The sequence below is a fragment of the Capsella rubella genome, unplaced genomic scaffold, assembly GCF_000375325.1.
Source record: "Capsella rubella cultivar Monte Gargano unplaced genomic scaffold, Caprub1_0 scaffold_8, whole genome shotgun sequence".
Lineage (NCBI taxonomy): Eukaryota > Viridiplantae > Streptophyta > Magnoliopsida > Brassicales > Brassicaceae > Capsella > Capsella rubella.
This window is the reverse complement of record NW_006238916.1, coordinates 5146493-5167291: the sequence shown is the minus strand read 5'-3', so window position 1 is coordinate 5167291 and position 20799 is coordinate 5146493. Positions and strand designations below refer to the sequence as shown.

General features: G+C 32.4%; 1 protein-coding gene and 1 pseudogene across 1 annotated transcript; both read left to right on the top strand.

Annotated features, from left to right (window-relative positions):
- The first annotated feature begins 4651 nt into the window (after nucleotides 1–4651).
- On the top strand, nucleotides 4652–6257 carry LOC17875319 (annotated as a pseudogene).
- Nucleotides 6258–15693: 9436 nt separating this feature from the next.
- On the top strand, nucleotides 15694–16475 carry LOC17875411 (F-box protein SNE). Its single transcript, XM_006281162.2, has one exon. It carries the CDS (start codon nucleotides 15778–15780, stop codon nucleotides 16267–16269), a length of 492 nt encoding a protein of 163 aa, XP_006281224.1. The 5' UTR covers nucleotides 15694–15777; the 3' UTR covers nucleotides 16270–16475.
- The last annotated feature ends 4324 nt before the right edge of the window (nucleotides 16476–20799 follow it).

The following is a 20799-nucleotide window of genomic DNA, read 5'->3' as shown; positions in this document are numbered from 1 at the left end:
TTTTCATTTTTGGTGTAATGATTATGACATTTGAGATTAATAAGATGAGTATTTCTGGAAGTTGACTTGTTGTGTCATGTGTAAAAGAGATATGTGCGAGTTTCTAAAAATAGAAAGTGTCGGGTTTGACGGTTCTATTTTTGGAAAGTCTCGGGGTGGTGGTTAGTATAGCATTGCGATGCTATAAGTGGACCACGAGAGGTATATCTGATCGAGAGATATGCTCGAGGGCGTTTAGAATTATTTGCTCGAATATGATGTGATGGCCTCGGATGACGATTCGAGTGCACGCTTGAGGGTGACGACCCAAGAGCGAGGATGAGACTTCCCGGATACCGTAGCTGGAAGGCTGGTGGCCTAATAGTGAGCCGGTATGACTTGAAAGTTGCCACCTCAGAGCGGGTTATTGTTTGGTTTAACCTAAGTCGCATTTAAAAGAGGAAAGGTCGACCTAGGGTTAGAACAGCCGTTTTTTTTTCTTCTCTAAAAAGTTCAAATTTCTCAAGAGAGGTTTTGTGAGGTTTGAGAGTGATTTGAGACCTGTTCTTGGTGATTCCATCCTTGGGAAGAGAGATCTCGTTGCTGTGGTGTTAGGAGAGTCCTTGGTTGTTGTAGTTGAGTGTTTGGCGTTCTTGTTTCAATCATTTTGAAAGGTGAGTGCATGACTAGGCTGATATAAGCAGTTTTGATGCATATTTGGGTGTTTTTCTCTGATTGATGATTGATTCATTGTTTGTATGCTTGTTTTATGTGTTTGGTGTCTTGGTACGAGCCTGAGGAGGTGACTAACCGGTCATGGTGTGCTAGAGGCATTGGATCCGTTGATGAGAAGCGGATGGAACGATGTTAGGTTTCGGTGGCGCTCGACACCAATGGTGGGTATCGAACGACACCAACTTACTTTCTCGCGAGGATGGTCGCGAGTGTCAAGCGACACCATCGATGGTGTCGATCGACACTACTTGTCTGACGGGTCATTTTTGTGTTCTTTCGTGTTATATTGATGGTGGTTTGAGTTAATACTTGAATGTATTGATTTCTGTTTGTGTATAGCCAGTGGTGGGATGATTGTCTCACTAAGTATTTATGAAATACTTATGCATCTCTTTCTATGATGCAGGTAAAGGTAAAGTGTGATCCGTGGAATCATGGCGAGGAGAAGAGGATGATCTAGGCGCTCATTGATGTTTTAGATTATTGTTGGATTTGTTAGGATGTTAGAACGGAATTTAGAAGCATGTTAGGGTGCTTATGTTCTGGAATAATGTTTTGTTGAACTGGTTGGTTTAGTGAAATTATTTTCATGGATTTATGCTTAAGTCTTATGTTGGTTATGTTATGTGTGGTTTAATTAATTTGAAGTAATGTAGGGCTGGTTTAGCCGGTTTACAATTAGTTGGGTTAATCCGGTCTGCATATTTTGTTTTTTATTTTTTTAAAAAAACGAGATGGGTTCTTTCATTTCTCGATAAACTTCGATCGTACCGATAAATCCTCGACCATTTGATGAATACTTCGACCACCTTAAGTTTCCTCGACCATTGGGACGTCCAGTACCGGCTAAGATTCGTCGGAGACGGGCGTTACACTTTTCCTCATTCTCGTTCCTTACTATCATCCTGGTTAGAAGTTATTTGAATTGGGTGTAAATATTGTATGTTGGTGAAACAACAAAATTAATCAAAAAAAATATATTAATGTTTTTTCACAGTTATTGGATACAACTCGATAAGACAATACCAAACTATTTTGAGAGTAGTGGGGCCATATTTTACTGATTTTTTTTTATCAACATTGGACTACAATAAACCAATCCTTTAGCCAAATCCCTACATTCGTAGGGGTTGGGACTCGATCCCTGGTGTGATGGTGCCTGCTCTCAGCGGACTTATTATACTTTGCCATTAGATTAATGTCACTTCACAGTTTTATTAATAACTATAGTATATTTTTATTAACTTTATTGAACTCAGTATGTATATTTTTTATTAATAAATTTACAATATTGATGAGACCATATATAATAAGATCTTTTAAAAAGTATTACTTTATCATCTTATTGAATTGTGTTAGTTATTATTAATTTTTGGAGAAATTTATTAATTATAGTGATTATAAGTTTACCAAATATATAATTTATAGAAATCACTACTATTAATCGATTTTTTTTTAAAATTTGTTGCCAAACAGAATCATTTAATGTTTTTCTATCAAAAACTATACTATAAAAATCCCAAACGTGTTACCAAACACCCTAAAAATGGATAAACGCGCAGATTGTTTTGACCCGTTAAACGGACCCGCTTTCAGACACAATATATAAAATAAATGTTAGAGTCACATGATCATAAGATTCATTAGGTCTGCTGATTACTTATATACGTATTGAGCGTCATGTCCCATATTCTTGGGAAGCGGGCCAGCGAGCTTTTTATCTCCCGTATAAATCTGTATAATAATACTCTTTAAAAGGGAAAAACAATAATACATAGTACTTTTTAAAACCAAAAACTTACAGGTGAAGGAAATGCTTAGAGAGCCAACCGCGGAGGAAGAAATAGAGTTTTCAGGTAAGCCTCTTTGTGGTCTCCAAGCTGGTCTAACCATTCGGTTGCAAACTCGCAACCCCTGGTGGTCCCACTGGAGCCTACACTAAAACCGCACCTGGTAACCGCTCCAGAACATGTGCTAAAAATTCGTCAAGTGATCATCTCGACTATGAGTTCCTCGTGCTGGAACACCCTAGCTGGGTTCCCAGCTAAGTCTGTACCGCCTCCGACCAAATTTGGCCCCCACGACACTCACACTAGCCTCACCTCTCCTGATGCGTCTGCGATCACCTACAAAGTTTGCCGTGGTACTCTAGCACGCTTTCTTCACTCTCCAAGGGCAGCAACCTGACCCCTTCCGTGACCACGCCCACAATCACGATCATGGTCTCATGGTTTCGACCAACAATCAGTGGCGGACCTACGTAGAACAAAGGTGGTTCAATTGACACCATTAATTTAAAAGTTTTGTCAAGAGGTTATAGACTTGTTATTATTAAATCCCTATATTTTGTTTTTGACACCCTGTTGATGTGTGATTCAATTTGGAAGATGAAACTGATGTGAATCAGAAGCTTAAAGTTAATATATGTTTGTGTTACATGGGCCTATTTGGTCTAAGTCTGAAACTGGGCCAAATATTGGTCTGAAGCCCGTACAGGAGCCGACTCTGTTTTAGGTATAAATACAGAGGACCAAACAGAGGCAGAAGTTGAGCAGAGCTGAGCCAAACCCTATTTCAGGCGGTACCCAAGACGTGAATAAGCGCTAGAGAGAGATGTAGTTTCTTAGTGTATCTAGGCTTGATCTCTTGTCAGTATTCTTCTTTCTTTCATATGTTTCTTGTGAAGACTCAATCTAGGGTATTAGATGAGTGTGAGAGGTATGTTGTAATCAAAACACATATGTAACTCTTGATCTATAGTGGATGTTGAGGACTCAGTTTCCTCCCCAGACGTAGTTGCTGTAGCAGTGAACTGGGTTACCAAATCTCCTTGTGGTTTCTCTGTGTTTACGTGTTCTCCCTCTTTTATATCTCTGAATCAATGATTAATTGGATCCAAGGTTGAGCATTGATTTGCTACACACCCCATTAATTAATTATAGTTTTCCGTTTTTAACACCCCATTAATTAATAGCCTAGTATTTTTGTTCAGTTGTAACAAATACTAAAAAATCCACTACAAATAATCTAATTAAACTAGTCCACTAATAATAATTTAGCCTAATAACATATGTAATAACCTGAAGCCCAACTAATTGACTAACCTAAATAATAACTTTAAGAGACTTCATCCTTGACAAAAAAAAAACATAACTTGAAAACAACTTCTCCATCTATATCTCCGACCATAAAAGAACTACCGAACATAGATCAAAATATTATTCATCTTCATCATGAGCAGTAACAGTAAGTCCATAATTCTATTTATGCTCTTTTCAATTTGCATTTATACTTAACCTGATTTAGCTAATCTATTTTAATTTTATCTTTGAAATATGTGCCCAAAATTTTTATTTAACCAAAATATGAATGCTCTTTAAAATTGTAGAAAGTTTTGGTTGTTCAATTCTATATGCAGTGCTTAATTTGTCCCTAATTTACTGAATATTAATTCGTTACAACATTGTTAATGAATTTTGTATATTTGATTTATATTCTTTATATTTATAGAACAAGAGACGTGACTACGTGAGCCTAACTCCATTAGACTATTAATTTATTTTAAGTTTCGTAAATTTTTTAATTAACGTTATAATTTTTTGTTCTTTCAGTTATGGAGAATTTTTAAAAAAGAAAAGCTCCATCCTCATCTCATAATGATTTAGATGATTTACCATGAAACCAGCTGATCGGAAAAAGATTTCAGAATATCATCCAAACGAAAGAAACAAGGTAATCCGCAAATGTTTGATGAGAGATCCTTGTCAACCTCATGGTCACTTATTTAAGCAAACACAAATAGGAGGTTTATGGAGGCGATTTAATCCTAAATGGTTTGATAAGTACCCTAGTTGGTTAGAATATAGTGTGAAGAAAGACAAAGCTTTTTGCCTTTGTAATTACTTGTTCAGAGATAATGCTGGTACGGGGGGAAGAAATGATGCATGGACCAAATAAGCTTAAGAACATTTCAGAACATGAAGGAGGTGTTAATAGTTTTGGAGCTCTTGCTGAGCAAAACGAAGTTATGAGTAAGGTTGTGTTAGGAAATGCTCCTGGAAACAATCAGATGATGTCTCCGAAGATTCAGAAAGATTTTGTGCATTGTTTTGCTGAAGAACTAATCAAGTCAATTATTGAAGAAATAGATCACGATGTATTTGGTCTACTGGTTGATGAGTCGGCTGATGTTTCAGATAAAGAACAAATGGTAGTAGTGTTTCGTTTTGTTGATAAGAATGGGATAGTCATAGAGAGATTTTAAGGTGTTACTCATGTGAGTGAGACATCTTCATCATCTTTGAAATCTGCAGTTGATTCTGAGTTTGCTAAATATGGATTAAGCATTAAAAAAGTGAGGGGACAAAGTTACGATGGAGAAAGTAATATGAAAGGAGAATTCAATGGGTTAAGGTCATTAATCTCGAAGGAGAACACATCTACCTATTTTGTTCATTTCTTTTTTCATCAACTTCAGTTAGTGGTTGTCGCAATTGCAAAAAAACATTTTGGTGTTGGAGATTTTTTTGATATGATTTCTATATTGATGAATGTGGTTGGAGGTTCATGCAAAAGGAAAGAGATGTTGCGAGAGAGTTATAGAGAAGAGATTGAGAAAGCAATTAGTGATGGTGAACTCAATACTGAAAAAGGGTTAAATCAAGAGATTTCTCTTAAAAGACCAGCAAATACACGTTGGAATTCTCACTATATGACTCTATTGCGTTTGGTTGAGTTGTTTTCTTCTATCATTAAGGTGCTTAAGTATGTGCATAATGAAGGTGTAGAAGACTCGAAAAGACGTCAAGCACATGGTCTCCTCAACTACTTCTATAGCTTTGAATTTGTTTTCAATTTGCATATGATGATACATCTATTAGGACTCACAAATAGCTTGTCTATGGCTCTACAAAGAAGAGATCAAGATATTGCAGAGACAATTCCTGAAGTTTAGGGATGATGGATGGAATTCTTTGTTGGTTAAAGTCTCCTCTTTTGTGAGAAACATGATATTGAAAATCTAAAAATGGAGGAAGAATTTGTTAACACAAAGAAACCAAGAAAAAAAATAGGGATAACAAATGAGCATTATTTCAAGGTGAATTGCTTATTTTTCTGTTTTGGATTTGCACCTTCAAGAGTTCAACGATCGTTTTAATGAGGTAAACACTGATTTGCTTATTTTTGCTGCTTATTTATCTTCCATCGATTCGTTGTCTCAGTATGACCAGAAAATATTGATGAGGTTATCTAACTTCTACCCATTTGACTTTACTCATGGAGAATACATATCCCTTCTTCAACAATTAGATATCTACAATGATAATGTTCGAAGTGATGAAAGATTTACTTATCTAAAGAGTCTTGGAGAACTTGCTCGTATGTTGGTGGAAACAATAAAACATATGTCATACCCTTTGGTTTATAGACTTTTGAAGTTGATTTTGATTTTGGTTGTTGCTACTGCCATGGTAGAGAGATGTTTTTCAGCAATGAAGATCATGAAAGCAGATCGACGTAATCGAATTGGAGACAGTTTTTGAACGATTGTTTTGTTGAGAAAGATGTTTTTGAAACTATTACAAATGAGAAGGTGATGTCAAGATTTCAAGATATGAAAGACCGTAGAATGATTTTGTAAAATGTTTTCGATTTTTGTAAGAGATTTTTATAAGAGATTTTTAATATATTCATTAATAACTTTTTAAATTATAACTTGACACCGGTTAAAAAAATTGATGGATCTGCCACTGCCACCACTAACCATTTGCACTAACACAACAGAGACTAAGAACACAAGGCAAAATAAATTACCACAAACACATACCGTGAAATCTCATTAAAAGTTCGGAGAGGATGATCTATATGCCATACTCAATCATTGACTAATTAATCACAATCAATCAAATATCATACAACAAACAACATGATCTAGTAATCTCAGTCTCAATCTCAATCACACCACACACATAATTCAATTTAACTCACATTAATCAAACTATAGCATCGTCCTAGGGTATCACAATTCCCCTCTTAAAGAGCGCAACATCCTCGTTGTCACCCCTTGACGTTGCTAACCCACAGACGCCTAACTTTAGCTCTGATACCAATTGAAACGACCCAACTCATTTTTCATTTAAATTCATTAAATAATAACCCCATAATTATTACTTAACCAAACTGAATGAAAGCAACATGGAACCGCGAAAATCAATATCCAAAGCCAGTAACTATCCAACAATCAAACAAAACAAAACCAGCAACCTAGCATGCGTCTAATTCCAAGGTTTCAGAATGATTAAATAAAACGTGAAATATCATTCATCGACTCTAAATTATCGCCCTCGTCTTCTTTTCATTGATTCTATGATCATACTTTCTTTTTACCTGCACCACAAAAAAAAAGATGCGTGAGTATTGTCACAAAGACACAGTGAGATGGTCCTCCCATCAACTAGGCTATACACACAAGCTTAGCAAAGCAAACAACGTACATAAACACAAGTAAAACATTCAAACCAAGCATACACCACAGAACTCTTTGATCACTCACAAGTTTTCTTTCTTTCTCTCTTAGCTTTCACGAAACGACAAAAGCCACAAGTGAGAAGGAAATAGCTGTTCTTGAGCCTTATGTCGAGATTAGGGCTTTTCTTTAACTACAAACCGCCAAAATTATTTGTGTCTGTGAGACCCTTAATGCCGAGAGGTTTAAAAAAATTGATCTGATCACCTATGTCACTTAAGTGCACTTATCTTTTCAGTAAAAGGTCCTGAGAGAATGCCACAATTAAGCTTGCTTATGCTGGAGTAGTCAAAGGATGAGTGACCTTCCGGGAAGTGGTTGTTGGAACTGTATGAGTGAGGCTAAAACACATGGAAATATCATGTGGTGATTTGTAGGGTCAGTAAACAAGTATTTAAGCCTCATGTACGTAGCAAATCGACCGTCATATATTGATGGGCTCACGGGCCTAATGAGAGGACGTGAGGTCCATTAAGAAATGTGGACCCATGGACTGGTGGTGAACATGGGGCCAACTGGAGAGATGGCGGTTAGGGTGTTACAAGTGGTATCAGAGCCGAACATAGACAAGTTTGGATTGGTGGGCTCACACTGTCAGGGGGTGACGATCGTCGTGCACAAGGAGGACGTTGCGGTTTGTTAGTGGAGGAGAATTGTGAGACCCCGGTTGCAGAGAGGTTTAAATAAATTGATTTGGCCACCTAGAGGTTTAAATGAATTGATTTGGCCACCTATGTCACCAAAGTGCACTTATATTTTCGCTCAAGGGTCATGAGAGAACGTCACAGTTAAGCGTGCTTATGCTGGAGTAGTCAAAGGATAGGTGACCTTCCGGGAAGTGGTTGTCGGAACCGTGTGAATGAGGCCAAAACACAGGGAAAAATCATGTGGTGATTTGTAGGATCGGTAAATGACGTATCAAACTGACCGTCGGATATTGATGGGCTCACTGGCCCAGTGAGAGGACGTGTGGCCCATAAGAGAGATGGGCCCATGGGTTGGTGGTGAACATGGGGTCCACTAGAGAGATGGCGGTTGGGGCGTTATAGTGTCAAGCGACATTGTCAAAAAATCTAGACACAAACGTTACATTTGTTAATGTGTTTTTTACATCAATTTAATGTTTTTTTTTTGTGTGCTAAGAACATGTAAGATCCTCTCATGCAGCAAATCTTAGTGGAATATATGAGATCGTGGAGATCGCTGGACGTAGAGAGGGGTGTCAAATTTGAGTAAGAAAATTGCTTAGAACGGGATCTGCCTTCGAAGAGCCGGTTGTCGGAACCTTGAAGAGGCCGGAAGAGCAATAGCGGGACCCTACCGCAGTTGAACCGTACCGCATATTTATTTTCTCTAAATACCGCAGTTGAACCGTATCGCATATTAAAACCGCTTTTCATGTACAGTCAAATACGCTGTCACCATTCGAACTTTTAGAGAAAATAATTTTGCGGGACAAGTGCGGTTTTCAGTCTTTTTAGACCATTAGATAAATACAACTTATGTTTTTAAAAGTGTTTCATGTCTATATATGTTAGTTAATTTTTTACAAATTCCAAAAAATATGTATATTTTCTCAAAAACGCTAATAAAAAAAAATCGGGGTAAATGATAACATATATGCGTTATTGCGGTGCGGGACAAAAAACGCTCGCTTCGATGATCACCATTTATGGCCATTGGTCTTTTTTTTTTGGGCCATTGGTCTCTTTAATTTTTATATATTAACCCAAAAAGACCCACTCACAAGTAGAAAATACATAGAGAACAAAAACTTAAACAAGTTATACGTGCTTGATAAAATTATCAGATTGAAATTGTAAACTGAACCAAAAACTAAAACAGAAAAATACTTCACAAAAAAAGGAAAGGAAAAATGTACTTTGAAAATGACAAGTATATTGAAACATTGAAAATGTGAAAATACTTACTAAGAAAAAAAAAATACAAATAATAGGCCTTTATATGTGTATGTATACGTGAAGATGAAATAGGGATTTGGACAAATATGGCAGTCTTTGTTTGTTTATATTGGAAGGTATGTTTGTGTTCACCCTTTTTCTTATTTGTTTTCTTTATCATTGTACTTGAGCTTTTATCTCATTATCCCTCTCCTTAACCCCTCTTTAGCTCCTTTGATCATTACCAAATCCTTCTTACTTACTTAATCACTTTTTAATTAAGTATTCAATTACTAATATATATATGTACATGAGCTGTATCGATAACACTATCAAAGATTTGATATAGGGTTGAGTCCAAATGTGTCATTCTACTTTTTCTGAGCTGTTTTACTTGTTTTAGCGTTTAGGGCTGACCAAATCTTTTGCCTTGTGCTCTGCGCTTTGTGTCTTATTGGTAAAATCTTATTCTATTGCAATGAGTTTGTATTTATATTAAGTCAGTCTAGCTGGTTGATTTGGAACTAGTTAGACATTGGATACCACTTCCTTAAATTGACATAGTGTCCCTTTATTTTTTTATTCCGGAAATTGCATAGGTTATAAAATCCTAGGTTGGTTTACAAATTTGTAATAATACAGTATATGTGAAACTGAAATCTTGTTTAACCATTTTTGTCCAATAAAGTTATCCTTATGTAAAGTGGTATTTATGATTCTTCAAACTAAATAGTAATATAGAAGCGCTTCTTAGCTTGAAAATAAAATTTCATTTGTTCAAGTCTACATTTATATAATTCTTTAAAATAATATGTTTTAGTTTTTAAAACTTAGCTTCATTTTAATCCATATATAATGTAAACATAATAGATCGATACATGAGTTCCAATTTAAATTACAATTGCTATGTATGTATATAAACCTAACAAAGATTTCCTATATATTGTATACTTTTCTTAGCTAATAATTTCCTTAGGTTTATGTGGTAGGGTTATATATGTAGATGAGAGTATAGAATAATTGTATGAAACTAATCATAATCAAGTTACAACAGTATAATTAATTTACATATAGAGATATAAATAAAATATAACAATAAGGGTGTGAATGGTTACAGCGGTTGGGATAGACAGATCTGCCAGCGGTTTAATACACTTTATCATTAGAGCGGACAATAAACCCCAACTCTATTTGTACATAAAAACAGTCTGCACTTGGTTCATATCACGTGTTCACTATATAACCAATAAGCGAATGATAAATAAAAAACGCTTTTGTCCATAGATGGTTTGGTCCGTTCGAACCGCTGTTAACCATTCACATCCTAAGTTTAAAAAATAATGATATACAAAAAAACTAAACTTAATAACTACAAATATGTACAGTAATTTAACTATTATGTCTTAACCCTTCTATGATCGATCGGATTATCTTAATTCTTGATGCTTTTGTTGCTTGTAATCTCCGTCATCTCGTAGCATGGTTGACCTTAAACATGGTTGATCTCATAACAAAGTTAAACAAAACCAAACTCGTTAGTTGTTTTGTCTTCATCCTGATCAGTTCTGTCTCAAATGAATCAATCTTTGCAAAAACGAGGAGAGAGACGTTAGTTTTATTTTCTTAAATCAATTAAAAATAGAATGTTCATTGTAATGTATATATATATATATATCCCTACCCATTTTGCAGGAAAATTATAATTTTATATAAAATCAGAGAGTCAATACGATAATTATATAAGGTTGACCAATTTGATGCCGCACATGTCACTCTTTTTACAAAGTACAAACACTAGTCGTCGAAAGAGTAAGTGTATATTTGAAAGAAACTAAAATGAAAACATCTCTCAAATTATGATCATATGAAGAGATATATTTCGTAATTATCTTCTTGTTATTTCATGGATTAATAAGAAAATCAATAATTTAATTATAAACCCACATGACAAATTCATCTCCCTTGTCAACATTTCATATACAGTTCATTCCTTTAGTGATTTGTTAACAGTATAATTTATGTATAATGCACATTTGAAACATATGTGTAGTCTAAGGACAGCATAAAGGTTGTTAGAACGAATTTTGGATTTGCTATTTTTGGAGAAAGTCCAATACCAAAAAAGACAACTAAATAGTTGCTTAAGGACTATATGTTTGATAGATACTTTTTTTTTTTTTTTTACTTGTCAATTGATATTTTCATGACGTCAAGTTTTTTAGTTAATTAATTTCTGTTTGCATTTAAAAAAAAATATAATTGTAATTTTTTTTCTCTTATTTTAGGTGACAGTCTATCTTTTGTCTCTTCATTTGGATGGTAGTATACGGCTATTGTTCGCTGAAAATGATACAAAATTATGCTTTCTTCTATGTTTTCGTGTCTATATCTATTTTAAAATGAGAAAAAATTCAGTAAGAAAATTGTAATGATAAAGATTTTGGAGATATATAGTTTCAAGTATTCATACATGATCAAAATGACAATCATCTTATAACATTTTGTGTGATATATAGTAGACTACTTTTAATTTGTTTCCGGCTATAATTAACATTATAATGATCTTGAAAGTTAGTTCATATACATAATTTTAACAATTAACTAAAACCTTATCAGTAAAGACATAAATATGTCTGCAGGTTATTAAATTTGTAAACAATTTTCCTGCCGATTGGCTCGTTTGAGTTAATCCAAGTTGATGTTATCAAAAAACAAATATGAATATGGTGACCTGAGACTTTACAATGACAACATTACCAATACAAAAAAAAAATAAAGAATTTTGTAAATTATACTAAAGCAATATAGAAAATATTTGAATGGTGATTAAGTGTGTACAATATCTTTGTTGATCCAATTACATTTTAAGATGATTATCACTTATATCCTAAAACCAATTATTTTACAAATTGGTTTGGTTACTCTTCATACATTTAGTGGAGATATTAAAGATTTTCTTTTTCTTTTTTTGAACAAAACATCAAAAAATTTATACATAATTTTGTCCCCTTCTCTACTCATAACAAAAACAACAAATCTTTCATATCTTCTGGTCGTAAACAACATAATAATATGTTTATGCAAGATTTTCAACATCATCATCATCATGATATTGCTTCTTAGGATTGATCGAAATCTTGGAATGAATAATTGAAACATCAAACATCACCTGTTACAAAAAATAAAAATAATTGAAACATCAAACATGCATGCATCATGAAGAAACTAAAATAGAAAAACAAATATTGTATATTAAAGTGTATATATTGTAAAGTCTTCTTACGTATGTCATGCAATATATGGTTTTTACTATTATATCTACGTGGACATATACAAGTATGAATATACCCTATAGATAAAAATGTACAACGGCTCTGAAACAAGAAAGACTGATGAGAATGTGAAGAAGACATATGGAAAAACTCAAAATACAAAAAAGGTAAATACATAAAACAACAAGAAGAACGAACAACAATGTCTCTTTTACCTCGAGAAGATCAAACTGTAATAACCTACTATATACACTAAGACACGCATACGTGCTTTTATATATTTACAATCTAATGTATTTCACTAGTATAATAGTAACCTAAAACAATAGTATGTTTATTTTTAGTTGAACACAAAAGAAAGAAAATAATTTGGATCTAAATTATTGCAATTATTAAGGTGGACAAATCCATCTACGAATTAAACTAAATTTTATTTACCATTCATCAAATATAATCTGTAATACGGTAAAAAAGAAATTAAAATATCGTTATGAACCAATTTTGGACCGTTTTTACGTACAAATAGAATTGGTCCACAATGGTTTGTTGTTCACTTTAAAAAATAAAACAGACTAAATCGTTGACGGATTTGTCTATCTCGACTGCTCTTAATATTCGAACCTTTTATATTTTCAGTACATTGAGAAAAAAATGACAAATTGTAGTGTCTTGTTCTTTTATTTTGTATTCTTGTTTTGTCATTTATTTTGATTTTGTAAATTTATGTATATAATTTAGATAGATAAATAGTTATAAAAAAAAGAAAGAAAAAAAAAACGAAAATGGAAGAGCATCGGATTTTGCAGTTCTCTCTTTCTGGTGGATTCTTTCCCTTGGACACATGCTCACTTCACCTCGATTCCCATTCACAAGTCACAACTTTTTCTCTCTACCCTATAGATATAGACGTTCACATGCATATTTTATAGTAATCTATAAATATATCCGTTAATTAATTATGCTCCCAATAAATTTGGTTTCCTTCAATCTTGTTAAATAAATTGTATAAATGTTAGAAGATTGTGTAAAATGGTGTGAAGGCTTTGCTAGCAGTTTTGTCAACTAAAGTAGACTAAAACCATGATTTTTATATATTGTTTATACGTTTAAATGAAAAGAAAAATATATTGAGAATGCATTTATCATGTAAAAGAAAAGTTACATATTTGTGAAAACGTTTTGGGAATAGCTCCAAACAGTACTTTCGATTGAATGGTAATGGGTTTTTCTTTTTTCTATAATGACTTTTTTTTTTGGTTTATGGTTTTTGGGTTTTAGTTTTTGGTTTTTAGTTTTTAATTGTTTGATTTTTCTGTATATGTATTTTCAAATTTTTATTTAGTGTTAATGAATGGTAATTTTAATGTTCGTTTTAATGTTTTAAGTTTTAACTATACTTTTCTGGAAGAAAAAAACTTAACATATTAGCTTAAAAGGAATCGGTTAACTATGGTTTGGATAACAAAATATTTATTGATTTTTTTATATAGATGTGGCTTTTTTTTTTGCTATAGATTGCTTAGATTTCTTAAAAATGATGTCAAATATTGAAAATAGTCTAATTTATTTACATCATAATTGAAGGATTTTTTATATATTTTTTATTTTTTATATATTTCTCGAAACTAAAACATTCATTGTGGGCATGTTCGTTTGGTCGCCGCAGGCGGTTACGGCAGCAGTAGCGGTTGCGGCGAGCACAACATTTTTAGCCGCTAAATCAAATCGACGTTCAAAAATTTTATTCACAAGACGTTGCGTTCACCGCTGCGGCAACCTGCAGCAACTAAATGAAAAATAATTTTTGTCGCCACCGCAGTCGCAGGTACCTGCGGCGACCAAACGAACAAACCCAAAATTGTGAAATATATAAGAATATACAGTTGCTATTATTTCCATGTAAACTAGTCGATAACTTAATTATATGGAGTTGGAATATACATTTAAAAAAATTACCTCAAAATTATTTAATTTTAAAAGGGAGTATGAAGATCTTATTGGATTGTATTTAATTTTATCTTCTATAGGTAAAAGTGTTGTGTATGTACACACTAAAATTATTTATGGATATGGGACTGAAAAAAGAAATGTCAAAAAAGAAGAAAAAACAACAACAACAAAAGTCAACGAGAGAGATTTGACTCAACACTACCGTTCAAGAAAGCATAGCGTGGAGGAAACAAAGAAACTAGTCGTTCCAAATCATTTTAACTTTGTTACGTTACCCAACAAGTATCTATAAATATATTAACAAGTAGGTTTTATTTTACACACGTAGTCACATTTTGTAATAGTATAGTATTCATATAATTATACCTAAATTTACATATATAGTATACCACAAGATTAATTTACCTATCCCATCTTGATTAGGTTTGAAGTTTTAGGTATATATCCCTCTTGCTCACTTTCAAAAGACAAACACTAATCACTTATATTTTATTCAGTTTCATAATAGAGTTGCAATTAAAAAAAAAAAGAAACTTATTTCTTTTCAAAATAGCTCTCAATTAGTTGGTATTAGATCTATCAATATCGAACACTAGTGCGAGTTACTATGACCATATTATAGACTCTATCTAACAATATAGAATAAATAACGATTTTTTCGTTATTCTTGATAACATTTATAGATTTTGCCATTTTATTTAAATTTTTACGAATTTATCATTTCATACACTATTAAAATATGATTAAACATGTGGTATAACGAATTATGATTGGGTTTAATTGGTACCCAATTATATGATTGGGAATGGGTAGAACTATTTAATCAAAAATTTTAGTATCTGTTGTAAATTATGTATTTTAGCAACAAAAAAATCATAAATACGGATATTTTTCAGTGTTCAAAATTGAAAATATATAATATTTTAGCAAAAATGTCATTTTCGTAAAATTCGTCTTATCAAAATAGTATTTCGTACTAATCTCAACCATATATGCGAATTACTATAATTATACGATACCATCCTATCAAATAATTGGATATAAATAGTTTTTATACCCGTATTAAGCAATCCCATAGGTCATACTAGGATTAGAAAGGCATGAATAAAAGATTAGCAAACCAAAACAAAACAAATAGTTATATGTTCTACCAATAGCTTTTAAAACAAAAAGACAAAACATCTAAGTAATGATATAGACTTAAGGTTTTATAAAAGAAACAAGAACCACCCAACCAACATTATATTTTTATTCTTCTTTTATCAGATTGAAATATATAAAAACATCACTCCTCTCTCTCTCTCTCTCTATTGCTTCTCACTTACACACACATATATGTGCCCGTGTGATATCAACAGCTGTATCATTCTTCTCTCTTTATAAAAACCTCTCTCTATCTGATCTCTCTATAACCATGTCGGAGAAGAAACGTAAAGACATGGTAGAGAAAAGTAACAACAAGAGACAAAGAGTGACACTAACACAAGCCTCAGCCTCTCGTCCTGAGTTCAGTATCAACGACCACCACGACGTTCTTGTTGAAATCCTCCGGAGACTAGACGGTCCATCTCTATGTTCAGCCGCATGTGTGTGCCGTCTTTGGTCAGCTGTGGCACGTAACGACTCTATATGGGAAGAGCTTTGTTTCCAACAAGTGTCACCACGACCATCTTTGTCTCTTCGTTCTATTGTCTCGGCTCTTGGTGGCTATAGATGTCTTTACTTCCTCTGTATCCGTCCTGTTCTTGCAAGGCTACCTAAGCTTCTTTGGACTAGAGACCAGCTTCAGCTCTCTTTGTCGCTTTACTGTGTTCATTACTATGAGCGTCTTTACGTCGGCGCGTGGATTGGTGACGCGCCACCTTCTTCGCTTATGTTTCTTCGGAAGCCTGTTAACGTTGTCTGAACTGGAACCGGAGTTGAACCAGAATGGTCTCTTTTTGTTTTTTTTCGATGATTAATAAAATTATTATTATTTAGTTCCCAAGATTTGTATTCTTTTATCAAATTTATTTTTTTAATTCCGACTTTTACGGTTATGAAAATTTCGATTTCTTCAATTTTTTTTCATTACAAGATTTTTATTAATAAACGTGATCTTTTTATTTTTCACTTTTCTCACCTAGTAAGATACTGCCAACATGTAGCTGTTTTGTCTCTTCTACTTTTTTTTTCTTTTCCTTTATATCTAATCTTTAGCATCATTAGTTTCATTGATTATGCCACATGAGTGTTTTTTTTTTTTGGTTTAATGTGAAAATATACCAAAGGAAGAAGTTATTTACTCTTTTATAAAATGCAAGATAAAGTGATGTTCTAATCAAACTTTTCATTTTTAATGAATGTAAAATTTATTCATATCAAGTGTGTTCTTTCGAGTTTGTAAAACTAAGACTATCCTCATTGGGGGTATCTTAGGAGGCTAAGATACCCCCACTTTTTCAAAGAAAGTATGTTATATAAGGATTTTCTTTGGAAAAGTGGGGGTATCTTAGCCTCATAAGATACCCCCAATGAGGATGCCCTAAGAGCAACATTATCAAGGAGATTTAAGAAGTATCTTAGTAAATTTAAGATTTAAATTTAAATCAAAAATCATAATTTTAGGTAAGATACTTAAGATAGGTATCTTATGTAAGATATTTTTGGAGGGTAAAGATACGTATACGTGGCACATTTTGATTGGATACAGAGATAAATATATAAAGGAAAAAATAACTTAGTTTTTTTCTTTCTTTTTCTCGCGATGTGAAACAACAATATCACCGACGGCCACCATCTTTTTTTTGTCAACCGACCACCACCATCTTATGTATGTTTTAAATTTTAAATTTTTCTATAATTATAAAATTTTCTCAAATTACAATTTTTAATTTAATTTAATTTTTAAATAATTTTATTTTCTTTCTAAGATATCCAGATGAAAATGAACGAGATATGTATACTCAATTTGATGTCACCGAATTTCAACAAGCGGAAACTGTCGAAAGTACATGAGTGGATTTCTCGTATGATACATATATGCCTTCAAATTCCGTCGATCTGATGGCCGCTAGAACTCGACTTCGGGATCGAGCTAAGCATGAACAATTGAATAACGATCTGGTCAAACATATTTGGAGTAAATTTTCACGTTTAAATTTATTGTACTTTATGTTATAATTTCTATCTTATAATTTCTCTCTTACGTATGTTTTCAAATTCTAAATTTGCAATAATTATAAAATTTTCTTAAATTACAAATTATAAATTTTTTTCTAAGATACCCAACTTAAGATCCTACCAATAAACACATCTCAAAACTAAAAACTCTTAAACTCAACTTTTTCAAGTTTAATACTAATTAATTCTAAGATACCCTAATTAACATACTACCTATAATGTTGGTCTAATAACTCTCAATTCAGAGATGAGTAGAAAACCAAAATATGAGTAATCCCTCATATTTTTTTTTTGTTTCTGGAGTTCTAATCATATTTTCATTTTAGAAATTTATTTGAATCTTCGAAATGCGATTAGTAACAGTAAAAAGTGGATTCTATATATGGTTTTTAAGTTTTTTATTAACCAAAACAAAATGTTCCTAATTAGTTATATCAAAAATATTATCGAAATCCGTAACTAGTGAATGTTATTGTATGGTTTTTAACCAAAGATCCTAGAAATATTATTAGGAAACATGTGAGAAGACCAGAGAATCTAGTGTTGTTGTCCTTGTTGGGGAGAGTTTGTCTTGTAATGTTTTATGTATTGATTGCTAAAGACTATTGAACCAGAGTTCCTTGGTTGTGGGCGAACTAAAACACTCCGAACACTATTGACAATTGCATACAAAGAAAGATATGAACAATGAATTACCATCGGATCATGCAATAAGTACGTAGAATTATATCACCTTGTCTCATATTACTCTGTTTTTGTTATGGAGTTACCAACATGAGTAATTGGACAATAATATTTTTCTACCGTTTTTAGATAATATAGTAAGTCTTTTTTTTGTTTTTTTTGTTGTAATGAAAAGGTATGTTATTTCTCGCAATCTAATCAAAACTAGTAGCTTTTATTATTAACTTTTTTATCTTGTTATAAACCATTATTTGAGTTAGGCGTTTTACTTTAAATCTTCAGCTTAACTTGATTTCGACTTGGAAAGAAAGTCTAAGTCGTGTTAAAACTGGAGCAGCCACTCTTTTGACAGTTTTCTCTGCTTTTGTCGCATCCTGGAAATTTGAGAAAGAGAGAATTTGTGAATTGGTCTAGAGGCTTAAGGTGAGGCTTGAGAAGCATTTATGGAGGTGACTAAGGGTTTTTGTTGGTTTTGCAAGTAAAAAGAAGCTGAGTTCATGGTTGTTGGTGTGAGGAGGCTTACATATGTTCTTGTTGTGTTCTTGATGTTTTTGTTCCCAATCAATCCCAAATCGGAGGTGAGAGAGTGACAATGACTGGACTAAGCTTGTTGAACCTTATGATGTGTGTTTTGATTTTGTAGATGCTAGTAAATTTGATTCTGTGTATGTTAGGTGATTTTTGGTGATGTGTATTGCATGTTTGATGGTTAGGTGTCGCTTGTGGTCGAGTTTGGGGATTAGATTTGTTTCCTTGTCACGAGTGACAAGAAGCGATTCCAAAGCTGATGCAGAGGCAGTATAATTCAACACCAGGTCGGCACCGGTTGACACAACCAGTGGTGGTGACTGTTCGACACCAATCTCGGTTGGTAGTTATTTTGCATGGTTTGGTTGTTTTGCATGTTGGTTGATTTACCTTACTTGTGTGTATAACCTGGTAGATGGAACGACCGCCTCACTTAGTATTTTTTATAATACTCACACATCTTTTTTCTTATAGTGCATGTAAAGAGAAAGTGTGACCATGGGATCGTGGCAACGACGAAAATGATGATTTAGAGTCGTTGGATGTGTTTTATGCTTTATTTTGTTATTGTTGGAACCTTGGATTAGAAGCATGTTATGATTTCTAGTTAATGGTTTGGTTGTTGAATTTGTTTGACTTGGTTATTAATTTTATTGGAGTTGGTTTAATTTATTTTTGCTAGTAACTGTTAGCTGTTCGGTTTGGTTAATTAGTAAGTATGAGACTATAAATTATGGAATTAAAAAGTAAAACCGATTGAGTTATTTCAATAACTTTTTAAATTACTTATCCTTAGAACAACATAAATTTTATAAGACAGTTTAAAGGTAACTAAGTTTATTATTCTCACAGAATCATGTCGCTTTAACTCCATCATTTTCGAAAACTGAATATCAAACATTGCAACACAATCTTAATCTATCGACAGTAGTTATATGAAAATATCACAACATTAACATGAAATAAAATATGCATGCTTAAGATTTTAAAATTGACCATAAGATAGTTAAAAAAAAAATATTGAATAAGAAACACCGAAGAAATATGATCCCAATGGGTTTGATTTGCCTTCTATCATCTTATACATAGATACTAGATTCGGACCCGCGCTACAGCACGGAGGAAATAATTACATATATATAACCTTTAACGGATTACAATATATTACATTTTAATTTTATTGCAATGCAGTCGATTACGGTGAATCGTATATTTGTATAATAAGTTTAAATAAAATAATAAAACGAAAAAGCGAGTAAATAATAATACATTGATTTTTGATACAACTAATAAAACAGTGAAAAATGAACGGCACGAAATAATATGTATCGACAAATTATTCAATTTGACCATTTTGTAGTAGAAGTAGAAATATATGTAAAAATTACATACTTACAATATATTTTTTGAAGGATCAACCTGAAACAAAATTCATTTTGTAAAAAACATTATTCATAACTTGCTTTACCATTATAATTGTGATTTTAACAAACTATCCGCAAACTATCTAAAATTTACATAGTTTGATATATAATATATTTAATCAATAAAAATTATGTCTCCAAAATTACATCTATATCTTCAATAAAATATTTTTAATAATTTCAATTCTAAATTTTTATATATATGAATCTTTTAATTATAAAATTTTGAAACTTTTTAAACTTTTAAATATGCTCATGTAACAATGGTTTTAATACTGATCATACTTATACTAATTTTAAATCATTGTCCAAAATATTTTACCGAGTGTAGTTGAGTATTATATGTCCGTTTTGAAAAATTCAAATTGGAACATATGCAAAAAAAAATATTAATTTTTATTAAATATTTTTATTATATAGCATAATATCATAAATTAAAAATACGATCAAATAAAATTTAAAGAAGAATAATAATTGATTAGTTAGAGAAATATTAGGAAATCATAAAATTAGTTATGGAAATAATATAATCTTAAAATTAGATATGGAAAGTATCCGATGTATGTATCCAAACCCAAACTAATATCCAACTTTGAAGTATCCAATTGTTAAAATCGGGTTAATTTTTTAATTTTGAC